The sequence below is a fragment of the Capsicum annuum genome, unplaced genomic scaffold (assembly GCF_002878395.1).
Source record: "Capsicum annuum cultivar UCD-10X-F1 unplaced genomic scaffold, UCD10Xv1.1 ctg3867, whole genome shotgun sequence".
Classification (NCBI taxonomy): Eukaryota; Viridiplantae; Streptophyta; class Magnoliopsida; order Solanales; family Solanaceae; genus Capsicum; species Capsicum annuum.
This window is the reverse complement of record NW_025845828.1, coordinates 1-13,013: the sequence shown is the minus strand read 5'-3', so window position 1 is coordinate 13,013 and position 13,013 is coordinate 1. Positions and strand designations below refer to the sequence as shown.

Below are 13,013 nucleotides of genomic sequence, written 5' to 3'. Positions count from 1 at the left end.
TTTCTGCTATGATGTCTCATATCCTAGGTTCGAACGATATGGTTCCTGACCGTACTTAGCAGCTCAGGCTATCAGCAGCAGTCATAGTAGTGAGTCTTTATATTTTAAGGACAGAGTTTATTTATTTCAATATTCCGACAGTTCCATAGCTATTTCAGTCGGAGTTAGTTGGGGGTTTGTCCCATCAACTTCCTATTCAGACAGTTAGAGGCTCTCAGACTAGCATAGTCAGTTATTCAGTTTTCAGATGTTATTATCAATTATACTCAGTTATTATTTCAGTATTTTGAGAACCTTATGGCAAATTTCAGATTTCTTTTGCATATATTTTCCAGTATTATATTAAGTGTTTACAGAAGGTACCAGTCATGGGTTAGCTTGTGTTCCTTCGGGTCATAAGCACCGTGTGACGCCCAGGGTGTAGTCTCGGGGCGTTACAACAACCCTTCATAATGCTTCAAAAAAATTTCAAATGTTAAGAACTTATGACAAATATTCGGGTCAAAAAGTGAACTTTGAAAAATTGATAGTCTTCTTTAGTAAGAACACCTCTGATATAGAGATGGATGAGATTATTGGAGAGTTAGAGCAACTTCGTAAAAATGGTTTTGGGGTATATCTTGGGTTACCTGCAGTAGTTGAAAGATCAAAGAAAAAAATGTTAGAGTTCATAAAAGATAGGGTAAAGGCGAAGATAAAAGGGTGGAAAAATAATTTTTTAAGCCCTGTGGGGAAAGATATGATGCTTAAATCTATCTTATCTGTTATTCCTTCGTATGCATTATCCTATTTTCAATTTTCGGAGACTTTATGTAAGGAAATTACTATTATTTTTTCAAACTTCTGGTAAGGACATGACGATAATAGGAGGAAAATACACTTTGAGAAATGAGAAAATCTTTGTTTAGAAAAATCAAAAGGGGGCATAGGATTTAAAGAATTAATTTTCTTTAATCAAGCGTTGTTAGATAAATTAGCTTGGTCGATTTTGACCCAAGAAAAGTCTCTTCTATCTAGAATTCTCAAAAGTAAATATTTTTAAAATACTTCTTTCCTCAAGGCCACTTGCTCATCTGCTAGTTCTTGGATATGAAAAAGTATTATATGGGGAAGAGACCTCTTACAAAAAGGAATTAGATGGAGAATAGGTTCGGGAGAACATATCAACGTTTGGACGGACCCTTGGATACCAAACTTTAGAGGCTTTAAACCTAGTCTTTATCCGAGTCAGTTGAACGTGGATATAAAAGTGAAAGATCTTATAGACCAAAATACTCATGCTTTGAAAATGCAAGAGCTCCAACTTTTATTTCGTCTAGCTGATATATAAGTTACATTCTCTATTCCAATCTCGACTACAAAACTTGCAGATAAAATCATGTGGCATCATACTAAATCGGGAAATTATGAGGTTAAATCGAGCTATCATTTAAATAGAGAAATGGTTAGATGTCAACAAACTAGTTTGGAAAGACCTCAATCTAGTTATCAATTCTTTTCAAAAAGGTTTTGGAATTTTCTATGGCCTATGAATATTAAAAATAAATATAAATATTTTATTCGAAAATGTATTTTAAATGTGCTTCTAGTTAACTATATTGTTTCAAAAAGATTAAATATATTTGTGATGTTTGTAAAGGATGTGGTCTAGAAAGTGAAACAATTGAGCCTATGTTGTTTAGATGTACTAAAGCACAACTAATTTGGAAAATATGTCCTATAAATTTGCCTGACGTAAAAACTACTATGAATTTTGCTAGTTGGTGGAATGATATTTTTGATAACGCTAATCGATATCCAGTTTCTATTGATCTAACTAAGTTAAGTGTTTCTGTTATGTGGCAAATTTGAAAAGCTAGAAGCACTACTAAAAAAGCGACCACAAAAAACCGACCACAAGTGGTCGATTTTTAATTTCTTTTTTTTTTAAAAAAAGTGATCACACATGGTTGCTTTTATATTTTAAAAATTAAAATAATTATTTCAATAATTTTAATTATTATTTATTTTACAAATAAAAATTTAAAAAAATAACAAAACCGAGCACTTGTGGTCAGTTTTTTTTAAAAAAATATAATTAAAAAATATTTATAAAAATTGACCACTTGTGGTGGGTTTTTAAAAATTCTTTTTTTAATTTATTTTTAAATAAACCGACCACTTGTGGTAGGTTTTTTTAAAAAAATATTATTAAAAAATATTTATAAAAACCGACCACTTGTGGTAGGTTTTAAAAAAAAATTAAATTTTTTTAAAAACCCTACCACTTGTGGTTATTTTTTTTTTTAAAATATAATTAAAAATATTTATAAACACCAACCACTTGTAGTTGGTTTTAAAGAACAAATTAATTTTTTTTTTGAAAACCTACCATTTGTGGTCGATTTTTTTTTTTTAAAATATGATTAAAAATATTTATAAAAATCGACCACTTGTGGTCGGTTTTTAAAAAAAGAAATTTAATTTTTTTTAAAAAACCTACCACTTGTGTTTTTTTTAAAATATAATTAAAAAATATTTATAAAAATCAACCACTTGTTGTTGGTTTCTAAATTTTTTTAAATTTATTTTTAAAAAAACTCACCACTTGTGATCGATTTTTTTTTTAAAATATAATTAAAAAATATTTATAGATTTTTTTTTAAAATCGGATTTAATTAAAAAATGATCGTTGGGCCCAACGGATATATGACCATCGGGAGCCCAAAACGGCTAAATGGTCAATTTTATTAAAAAAAAAAAGTCTTTTTTTTAATTAAAATATTTTTTAAACCCAAAAAAAAATCCTATAAATACCCTACACTTTCAAATCATTTTTCACACAATTTTTAAGTGACGCAAAGTTGCTATAGAGAAAAAAGTAGAAAAACTTTAAGAAAATGGAAATAGAAAGTGATGTTATGGTGTTAAAATTTAAGAGAATTTGTGTGTTTTGTGGGAGTAGTCAAGGGAAGAAAATTAGTTATCACGATGCTGCTATTGAGCCAGGCAAAGAATTGGTCTTAAGAAACATTGATTTGGTTTATGGAGGAGATAGCATAGGCCTAATGGGTTTGGTTTCACAACTAGTTCATGATGGTGGTATGCACGTTATTGGAGTTATTCCCAATACACTCATGCCTAGAGAGTTAACTGGTGAAATAGTAGGAGAAGTGAAGGTAGTTGCAGATATGCATCAAAGAAAAGCAGAAATGCCTAGGCACTCTGATGCTTTTATTGCTTTGCTATGCACTTGATGAGCTACTTGAAGTAATTAGTTGGGCACAACTTGGCATGTACGATAAGCCAGTAGAATTGCTGAATGTGGATAGATATTGCAATTCATTATTGTCATTTATTGACAAAGTTATGGAGGAAGGCTTCATCAATCCCAATGCTCGCCAAATCATCGTATCTGCTCCAACAACAACAGAACTTGTCGAGAAACTCGAGAAATATGTTCCTTGTCATGAAAGAGTTGCTTCGAAGTTGAACTGGGAGACGGAGCAGCAACTTGGCTACCCTCAAGCACAAGAAATTGCGCGGTGATTAAAAAAAGAGAATTTGCAAGCATATAATTTCTCTGTTTTTTGGGCGAGTTAGAATGGAAAGAAATATAAGGGTGTTTGCAAGCATATAATTTCAAACGATTTCTCTGTTTTTCCTCATTATTGGAGCTTATCCAATCATTCTATCAAAAAGTGATTTTCCATGCTTGGGTAACTTAGCTTTCTATGCTGCTTGGCTTCTCGATTATGTTTGTAACTTATTTTTTATATTAAGCATATAACGATAAATTTGTTGTTAAAATAGAAGTATGTATCACTTTTATCTCTCTCTCTCTTTATATATATATTATGCAGTAATATGTTATTAATTTTCGTAAACATGCACATTCACAATTATTTTACAAAATACATTATCTATTACTATTGAAATAACAAGTATTTTTTAAATTTGTGTATTTTCTAACTCAATTGTATCAATTCATACAATTTTAGATTAATTTTACCCGATTTATTATAATTCTAGCCAAATAGTATCTAATTAGACTCAATTTAATTTTTCATCTAATTTTAGTCAAAATCTTAATATTTAGATATGAGCCATTAATTTTATAATATTTATTAATTCAACTATGACACTTTACGTAATTTTATTAAAATTTATTAAATTATTTTGTACATGTGCACACTCACAATTTACCAAACACATTATTATTATTATTATTATTATTATTATTATTATTATTATTATTATTATTATTATTATTATTATTATTATTATTATTATCATTTTTGGCCTGTTTTCTTACCATTCTAGTCACATTCTAACTCCACAATTTTAAATCCTAGCCATTGATCGATCTGATCCAAGGGTTGAGATTAATCTTTCCCCTCTTTGCTTTTAAGATACCAAAAACACAACCCCTAACCCTAATCTCACTTCAACAGCCGCAGCTCCTCTCTCTCCCCTCCACGCCGGCGAACTCCCACGAGACACCGCCTCTCCGATCTCCATGTGGCGAGTAGGCTGAGCATCAGGTTGCACATGGCTTGAGCCTACTGGAGCTTCTTCTACAACTTCTGGGACTGGTTTTTCTCTGACATTTCCGGCGCCCACTTATTCAGCTTCAACTTCTAGTGATGTTGCTCCATCTATAAGTTTTTTGTTGTCTGACAAAACATCTGCACCAGATTCATCCTCGCAATCTCAATCAACTGCAGATATGCCAAGCTTTGGTAAGATTTACTCTTTCTTTAATATTGTATTGTCTATGTTGTAGTTGTATCATATGATAGTTAAACTTGCTTATTGAATGGATGTAGTGTCCGGCATACTTAAATGGCGCTTTAATTGGTTAATGAAATGGAATCAGTTGTTCTAATTTTTTCTTCTATTCAAAAGTGAAGTTCATATCCAGAAGGTGGCTTAATCATCCATGACTTCAATTTTCTTCTTCTGTATAAAATATGCCTTATGAGAGAGGTGAATAGTTTGCTAATGGCTAGGCACTCTGATGTACTTGAAAGGTGGACTTGTTAATTTAATACTTGTGGGTCGTAATCCTGATAAACTCAAGGATGTTTTTTATTCAATTAAGGTTAAATATGGGAAAATCTAGATTAAGACAGTGGTGGTTGCTTTCTCTGGTGATTTGGATGAAGGGGTTAAGAAGATCAAGGAGATTATTGAAGGATTAGATATTGGGGTTTTGATTAATAATGTTGGGGTTTCATATCCTTATGCTAGATTTTTTCATCAAGTGGATGATAAATTGTTGGCTGATTTGATTAAAGTTAATGTTGAAGGAACTACTAAGGTTACTCAAGCTGTTTTACCTGGTATGGTTCAGAGGAAAAGAGGTGCTATTGTTAATATTGTTTCTGGTTCTACCTGTTAATATTGCACCTTAAGTTGAAATTTATTTGAAGAAAGAGTAAAAAGTATACAAGTTGAGAGACTTTGTAGCCAACTTGAAATTTGTAAAGAATCTTAGGGAGAAACTATTTGTTGATATTCATGAAGTACACATGTGAACTTAAATTTGTGTGCATATGGAGGGATTTCCAAATACTAAATTTGAGTGGAGTTCTGATTATTTCTTTACTTGAGGTCCTTATTAGTTCATATTGCTAATCAAGTACCTACACCTAAACTTTTCATTTTGAATTTAGTTTAGTTTGGTAACTTGTGAAGTGAATTAGTGACTTGAAAATGTTTAGGTGTAGGGACTTGAAAGGTGAACTTGTGTTTTGAATATAGTTAAGTGTGGTCACTTGAGAAGTGAGTGAGTGACTAGAAAATGTTTAAGTGTAGGTACTTGAAATGTGAACTTTTCATTTTTAATTTAGTTTAGTTTGGTAACTTGTGAAGTGACTTAGTGACTTGAAAATGTTTAGGTGTAAGTACTTGAAATGTGAACTTTTCATTTTGAATTTAGTCTTTGTTTTGTTATGGAAGTTTACTGGATAACTTATTATTGGTGTACATTTTAATATTGAAGAAATTATATTATTAATGTGCATTATCTTTTTGTGTTAGTGAGTACAAATTTGCAAGAATGTGATTATTAGGAAGTTGTAGTGAGAGAGTTACATAATATAGGAAGTAACATTAGGTTTTAAGACCTACAAAGTTAATAGGTAAATAAAGTTTTGACTTTTGACATATAAATTGTCATGAATGTGCAGAATTTACTTAAGTGTGGTCACTTGAGAAGTGTATTAGTTAGTCGAAAATGTTCAAGTGTAGTTACTTGAAAGGGGAACTTGTGTTTTGAATTTAGTTAAGCGTGGTCACTAGAGAAGTGAATAAGTGACTTGAAAATGTTTAAGTGTAGGTACTTGAAATGTGGACTTGTGTTTTGAATTTAGTTAAGTGTGGTCATTTGAGAAGTGAATTAGTGAATCGAAAATGTTTAAGTGCAGTTACTTGAAAGGTGGGCTTGTGTTTTGAATATAGTTTAGTGTGGTCACTAGAGAAGTGAGTTAGTGAGTCGAAAATGTTTAAGTGTAGGTACTTGAAATGTGAACTTGTGTTTTCAATTTAGTTAAGTGTGGTCACTTGAGAAGTGAGTTAGTAACTTGAAAATGTGCAAGTGTAGGTACTTGAAATATGAACTTTTCATTTTGAATTTAGTTTTGTTAGGTAACTTGTGAAGTGATGACTTAGTGACTTGAAATGTTTAATTGTAGTTACTTAAAAGGCGAACTTGTGTTTTGAATATAGCCAAGTGTGGTCACTAGAGAAGTGAATAAGTGGCTTGAAAAGGTTTTAGTGTAGGTACTTGAAATGTGGACTTGTGTTTTGAATTTAGTTAAGTGTGGTCACTTGAGAAGTGAATTAGTGAGTCGAAAATTTTTAAGTGTAGTTACTTGAAAGGTGGACTTGTGTTTTGTATATAGTTTAGTGTGGAATGTGAGTTAGTGACTTGAAAATGTTTTAAGTGTTGGTACTTGAAATGTAAACTTTTCATTTTGAATTAAGTTAGTTTGGTAACTTGTGAAGTGAATTGATGACTTGAAATGTTTAATTGTAGTTACTTGAATTACGAATTAATGACTTTTGTTTTGAATTTAGGTACTTGAAATGTGAACTTGCGTTTTGATTTTAGTAAAGTGTGGTCACTTGAGAATTGAATTAGTGACTTGAAAATGTTTAAGTGTAGGTACTTGAAATGTGAGCTTTTTATTTTGAAATTAGTTTAGGTTGGTAACTTGAAAATGTTTAGGTACTTGAATTATGTATTAGTGATTTTGTTTTGAATTTAGGTACTTGAAATGTGAACTTGCATTTTGGTTTTAGTAAAGTGTGGTCACTTGACAAGTGAATTAGTTACTTCAAAATGTTTAAGTGTTGGTAATTGAAATGTGAACTTTTCATTTTAAATTAAATTTAGTTTGGTAACTTGTGAAGTGAATTAGTGACTTGAAAATGTTTAGGTGTAGGTATTTAAAATGTGAACTTTTGTGACTTGAGCTAATTATTTGAATGTGATTGATTGTGTAGATGGAATCTGATTATAGCTGGATATATCAACGAAATATTGATAATAGAATGGGTGAGGCTGAGAATGAAGATGCGGATGGTGAGTTGTAGTTTTTAGTCTTTTGTATGTTTTATAGTTTGGATTTGGAACCTCGATAAATTTTGTAAATAATTTGATTTTTAATGTTTTTATTCTTATGGTGGTTGGTTGATGTATATTAAATGATTGGTGGGATGTATTGTAAATAATTTGATTTGATTTTTAATGTTTGTAAATGATTGGTGGCTGTACTGTAAATAATTTGATTTTTAATATTTGTATTTTGGAATTATTTTTTTTTACAAAATTATCAAAAAAACCGACCACATGTGGTTGGTTTTTTTGAATTTTTTTACAAAAAAAGCGACGACATGTGGTCCCTTTTTTTTGAAAATTTTTACAAAAAATCTATCACATATGGTCACTTTTTTTGAAATTTTTTACAAAAAAACCTACCACATGTGATCCCTTTTTCTTTAAATTAATTAGTTAATTCAATTAAAAACTGACCACCTGTGTTGATTATTTGACCACTTGTGGTTGATTTTTATAAAATTAATTAATTAATTTTAAAAGAAAACCGCCCACTTGTGGTCGGATTTATTAAAATTAATTAAGTAATTTTTTTTAATCTTTTTTTATTTTTGAAATCACTTTTTCGATTTTACTAAAATAATAATGAATTATGAATATATATATATTTTTTAAAAAACCGACCGCATGTGGTTAGTTTTTAAAAAGTTGCCACAGTTTTACCGACCACTCATTTTGGTGGTTTTGTGGTCGGAAATTGAGAAAAATCGACCACTTGTTGTCGATTTTTGCAGTTGATTTTCCTCTTTTTTAGTAGTGATGGAGAAAATTATGAACCTAGTGAAATAGTAAACAAAGATAATTTTCTTTACTAATCATTCTACTTCTTGTATAGCTGATTGTCCTAATGATAAGAACATTGTTCTTGTACAAGATGACATTATTTTACTCGCAGATGCTAGCTTACACAAGGAGAGAGATGACAATCATTGGAGTGACAGCAACGGATAGCTGTGGTAAATTGCTTTAAGCCTTTGGCGCCCCAATTCAATTTGTTGAGAAGGTCATCACTGCTGAAGCACTAACAATTCATGAAGCGTTGAGAATAGCTATGGAAAATGGATGGACGAGAGTGCAAGTCTTGTCAGATGCAAAGAACGTGGTGGATATGAGACTAAAAAGAAGTGTCGTATCTTGAGAGATAGAAATAACCTGCGAGGATATTTGAAAGTTGATGGATTTCTTTGAAGATGTAGATGTTGTGCATATTCCTAGATCCTGGAACATAATAGCACATAATTTAGCTAAGTTTTTCACTTCGTTACTACAAAAACACTGTTTGATTTGCTAATTTTCCTAGTTGAATTATAAATAATGCTATAGCATCCTTTTAACTTGTTGAGACTTTGACTTAATATAACAAGTATGTTGGATGTCAAAAAAAACAAGAAACTATTGGGATTGGTATCTTTTGACAATTTAAATGGATGAAAATATTGTTACTTATTTATTTTACCGTGTTTTATTCTTAATCCTATTATTTTGCGATGCAATTCAATGCAAATATTGTTAAAAATTTATTCTTATGCAATGCAGTTTATGAAGTATTGTCTTGAATTGCAATAATCATTCTAATATTGTGTCCAATTTTTTTGAGGAGCATAAAAGAATGCAAATTTTCCAAGTTTGAAAATAGACTAGCTAGAGAACGTGTGTGAAAGGGAAAGGAGGCCTTGTTTGATGTCACTACAGATCATATTGGCTTCCAATGAGCTGATAATTCAAATTCAAAGCAAGATTAATATAATTTCCACTTGCCAACAGAACTCTCTCTATATTGAAAAAAACATGTTACGTACACATAATATAAAGAATTTATATTATTAGATTTTGAATTTAATTCTCCTTCAACATGGATTTTGTTGATTGTTTTTGTGTTAAAGAATTGTAGATTACTTTAATGACTTGAATGCAAGACTGTTGATTAATGATGAAGGGGGTACGCACCACTTCAAAAAAGTTTTGGTAAGAAAATGTATACTCTTTTCCTTTAATAAAAAAAATGAAATATCGACATAATAAAATACATAGCATGCGTAAGACGGTAGATGAGATTAATATCTACTACAAATTTATTCTTACATTTATTATAGGAAAAATTAGACAAAATATTCATTGAATTATATATCTTTTTTTAGAAAAAAGATAATCCACTTATTTTTTTCTACAAAGAGTGTTCATTTGGCCAAACAAATTATGAAAAATGGCCAGTCGGCCTTTGTCATTGCACCTGAACTGAAGTGCATATTGCTTCTTTTCTCTTACTTTTTCTTTCTTTCTTCTCACCTTTCATAATTTTTCGTTGTTGCAACGTACATATAAGTATTGTATAAATAGTGTATATAAATGTATATATGCCTTTAATACATAGTTATACATCTTATATATATAATTTATACACGACTGATGCATTATATACACATTGCATATACATGTGGTATATATGCAGTTATACACACAATATACATGTGACCATTTTTGTTGAAAACATTTTTTGGCAGCGGTACATTTACTTAAGAATCCCTTTGCTATATACTATTTCCATTACAAATTAAATTGCCAGTAGCCACTCACTATTTGTGGTATCCACGTTTCTTACATTCCTCTCATTCCAATTATATAGTTCTTTCAAATTTTGAGATTCAAATAAATATTTTTTTAATCATAATTTTTTCATATATAACTTTTTGCTATTTTTTAAAAATATCCTTGAATGATCAATTTGTAGTATTAATACGTTTTTAAGTAATTTTCAAATATTTAAATTTTATTTCAAAAGAACTCAATCAAGTACCACATAAATGGTAACAAAGAAAGTAATAAATTGCATATGAGAGAATGCAATATGCCCAAAAACAGAAGCCAAGACTTGAAATTTCTATGAATAAGACTTTACGCCAGCTACAAGTCTTGAGTGGTTTTTCAGAGTCTTTTCCAAACTACTAGTATGTTTCACAAAAACAGCAAGAAATACCTAACCTGAACTATCTCTGATTCATGCACATCACCAGAACTTGCCCTAAAGCTTAAGTTATGTGCGGGATTCGAGAAAATGCTTGACAGAGGAGGGGCCGGACCATCATGTCAATTTCAATGGTGTTGCATTAGAAAATATAGATATAAGACACTATTACCCTTTCAAATTATAGTCGAAGTTGTCATGGCACAACTAAACTTCAGGGAGTCCTATTACGCCCTAAACTATTTTAAAGTATAATAAATACACCATTCGGTGCTGATATGACACAGAAAGTGTGTTCACTCTCTTGAAAGCAAGTGAGGAACAAAAAATAAGACAAAAATCTGATCAATAATAAACACACGTCCCTTTTTAAATAGACATTTTATAATTAATTAGTACACATAATTATAAAGATTAATACTTATATATATTTAATTATTTTCCTTTCTTTATTTTTGAAAATTATTTCCCTCCTCATTTTAAAACTTTTTTTATTTTTTTCCTTTTCTGTTTCATTAGCTTATCTTTCCAATCTTAACAAATTTGAAAAACTACATTCTTTTAAGAAAACAAGAATTTTTTGTTTTTTAAAAAAAGTTCCCTTTGTTTTAACATTTTTTCATTTGATTTGCTTCACTTAATTTTTTGCAGCGTATGAAGTTAGCTCATTTTAAATACAAAGCATTAAAATAAAATTTGAAATTAAATTCAAAGGGAAGGTAAAGAAAATTAAAAAGAGGGAAATTAATTTCAAAGGGAAGGTAAAGAAAATATAAAAAAAAGTAAGAAAAATATAAGAAGGTAAATTTTTTTAAAAATTATGTGCATTTTGAGAAAAATTTAAATACAAATAAAAAAGGAAAGAGCAAATAAAAAATAAATTGTGTGTATTTGAGAATATTAATACAAGTAAAAAAATCATATGACAAAAAAAAATAAAAAATTACATGTATTCATGAAAATATTAAATACAAGGCAAAAAGAAATAAAAAAGTACATGTATTTGAGAAAGTTTAAAATATAAGGCAAAAAGAATTATGTATATTGACTTATTTTAAATATAAGATCAAAAAAATAATAATAAATAATTAAAAAAACTTTTAAGAAATATTTATACACAGGGTGACGCGTGTATAGCATCATACAACCAATTGAATTGGGCTGTGGCGCCATATCAGCACTAAAGAATGCATTTATTATATTTTAAAATAATTCAGAAAATAGAGATGTCTCAGAGTAACTTTAGTTATAATTTAAGAAAATAACAGTGTCTTTCTCGAAAATGTAACTATCTTTTTTTCAAGTTACACCTGATATCTTTTTGGTAACATATGTTTGACAATGATGGATGCAAGAATCAATATCTAAAAGTAAGCAAATCTTGTCCAAAAATATTCGAATAGAGTTTTTTACTTTATATATATATATATAAAAAAAAAAAAAAAAAAAAAAAACTGGGGAAAATCGATAAGAATAAAATAAACATGAAGAAACCATAGGAAAGAGGGAGTACTGAGTAGGATTTTACCTGTTTGACTTGAAGGTATATGCCTAGATAGTCCTTCAGGGTCACTATGATAGTTTTTTGATTTTTCTAGTGCTTTATTGTAGTTTATATCTTCTTCACTCATGAAAGTGATATTTCTTCTAACCTTTTTGTTATTTCTTGTAAGTCTTTGATTTCTGTTGTTATATTTTCTACTTGTTCCACAAGCTTCGCTATTAGTTGAGTTGTTTTTAGTTCTAATTCTTTAGGTTTTTCTATTATGGTTGCTATTAGTTTTTCAATTTCTAATTTTGTAGGTATTTTTTCCAAATTAAACTTATGGTTTAAATACTGGATTTTTCTGTCTATTTCTACTTCTTGTGACTTAAGATAGTCTAAATTTTGTTCTATCTTATCTAGTGTCTTTTTGTATTTATTTTGAGTAACTTCTATTTGGTCTAGAGTTCTTATTATACTGTTATCTTTTTCTTGAGTTTTCTCGCTTGTATTTATCAAAAAATCTATTATCGTGTTGTACTATTTATCTTTCGAATGTAAAATGTGTTCTCCCTGATTCAAATTACACCTTATGGTGGAGTTGTTTTTTAATATTCTATATTTCTTTTCTGGTTGAAATCTAAGATCTAAGTAATCGAGATGTTTTAACGAAGCTATCTTGTTATCCTAAGTGGTTTAAGTTAAGGTATTTTTTACTTAGCTTAGTTTGATATTTCAATCTACTATTTGTATAAGTTATATCCAAGTCTACTTCTTGTATATTTTCTATTAACCTAGATTTTTCGCTAATTAATGCTTTTTTGTAATAGTTAGATGTTATGGTAATTATTTCGTCCGTTTCCTTAAAATTTAAAATATCTGTTTCTAGATTTCTTATTTCTTTATTTAACAGCTCTAATCTTTCTACAAATTGTTTTCGAATTTTTACAAGTTGATGTTTATAT

General features: G+C 29.4%; 1 protein-coding gene and 1 pseudogene across 1 annotated transcript; both read left to right on the top strand.

Annotated features, from left to right (window-relative positions):
• Positions 1–2,879: 2,879 nt before the first annotated feature.
• On the top strand, positions 2,880–3,528 carry LOC124891612 (annotated as a pseudogene).
• Positions 3,529–4,541: 1,013 nt separating this feature from the next.
• Positions 4,542–9,053, top strand: LOC124891611 (A-agglutinin anchorage subunit-like; the record flags this gene model as incomplete). The annotated part of the gene is given in 3 exon segments (XM_047403307.1): positions 4,542–4,721; positions 7,509–7,570; positions 8,499–9,053. Coding segments are annotated over 3 exon segments (317 nt in total), but the record flags the coding sequence as incomplete, so codon positions are not given.
• Between the last annotated feature and the right edge of the window lie 3,960 nt (positions 9,054–13,013).